The sequence below is a fragment of the Terrapene carolina genome, unplaced genomic scaffold (assembly GCF_002925995.2).
Source record: "Terrapene carolina triunguis isolate 2854851 unplaced genomic scaffold, T_m_triunguis-2.0 Scaffold173, whole genome shotgun sequence".
Lineage (NCBI taxonomy): Eukaryota > Metazoa > Chordata > Testudines > Emydidae > Terrapene > Terrapene triunguis.
In genome coordinates, this window is record NW_020664524.1 from 939,492 (window position 1) to 940,814 (window position 1,323).

General features: G+C 55.6%; 1 protein-coding gene across 2 annotated transcripts in view; it reads left to right on the forward strand.

Annotated features, from left to right (window-relative positions):
- Positions 1 to 565: 565 nt before the first annotated feature.
- Positions 566 to 1,323, forward strand: part of ASB1 (ankyrin repeat and SOCS box containing 1) — an 18,178-nt gene continuing 17,420 nt past the window's right edge. For both annotated transcript variants that reach the window (XM_024194082.2, XM_024194081.2), the window contains exon 1: positions 566 to 744. In XM_024194082.2, the coding sequence (XP_024049850.1) occupies positions 624 to 744 (121 nt within the window). In that variant the 5' untranslated portion in view covers positions 566 to 623. The remainder of the gene's footprint in view (positions 745 to 1,323) is intronic.

Sequence of the window (1,323 nt, forward strand, 5' to 3'; positions counted from 1 at the left end):
GAGCAATTTGAATGCAGGCCCATGTGGAAGGGAGTGAGATGTGGTTAGCCGGAAAGCTGGGGCTGCAGAAAAAAGAACCAACACACCACTAAGCCTTGGGCTATTGTGTTCTGACTGACTGACTCAGGGACCAACTTGTCTCACGGCTGCTGTGATCATTTGGACAGTGCTGTAGACTGTGGATCATTATCACAACCCTGCCCTTTCACTCTTTCTTCTGCCCTCCTCTCTGCAGACTCCTCTGTTTGGGATGTGGGCATGCTCCTGAGAATGACAGGCTAGTTCAGCTTCTGGAAGTCTGCCCTTTCCGGGGGAGAGAAGCCAGCCTGTTTCCCTTGCAAAGGAGGAATTGCTTCCCTGCTCTGGTTCAGTGTTGCCACCCAAACCACCTTAACTAGAAGCAGGAAGCAGAGAGCCATGGCCCTCACCAATCAGATCCAGGGAGGGTGGGACAGTGTGCAGCTCACACAGTGTTCCCAGGCCAGGCCAGGGAAATTAAATGCCAGCTTCAGCGTGTGTGTGGTTCCTGTGCCAGGGGCAGCTCAGCGTAGGGAGTGCCCTGGGGAGCACCGGGGGGGTGCCAGGGAGTGGCTGGGGGGCTGCAGTGTAGAAGAGTAGGCCAGATGGCTGAAGCAAGCTACCCCAACAGTCCTGGTTCCCTGCAAAGAGAAACAGGGGCTGGCCTGGAAGCCCAGAGCAGTGACAGTCACGGTGCCACCCTCGGTGCCACAGATGGAAATGCAGGTAACGTAAGGAAAGCCAAGCCAGGAGCATCAGCAGAGGGACTGTCTCAAGCTGCAGCATCCCTCCTTTTCGGTGGTGCTGCCTGGGGGCAGAGGGGGGGGCTGTTCTTTACAAGGCTCTGCTTCCCTGGCAATGAACTGGGGGGGGGGGGGGAACTGGAGTGCCCCCTGGTCTTTTTCTGGCGGCAGGGCGGTGTGGTGGGGGTGGGAGGCTGGGGGCAGGGAGCTGCATTCTCTCGCTGTAAGCGAGGGGATGTTCAGGAACGCTGGCCATTCAGGGGGCTCTGGGATTTGTGTAGGGTTTTCCAGAGGGACGTGTGAGCAGCGCCACAAAAGGGACTTTGCAAACCCTGTGGTTTGTTTCTCTGTTCTGCTCCCATGCAGTTGTCATTCTCTTAAGGAAGTACAAGTCCACATAGCTGGGTGAGAAGCAGGCGGTTTATGCCTCTAGTCCAGTGTGCGCAGGTGTGATCTCTGTGTGTGCATGGATATGAAATAGTGCTTAATTTGTAATGAAAGAGGTGCCAGGGTTCAAACCATTTTTTTACATTCAGAACAGATGTAGCAAGCCCAGAGGTGC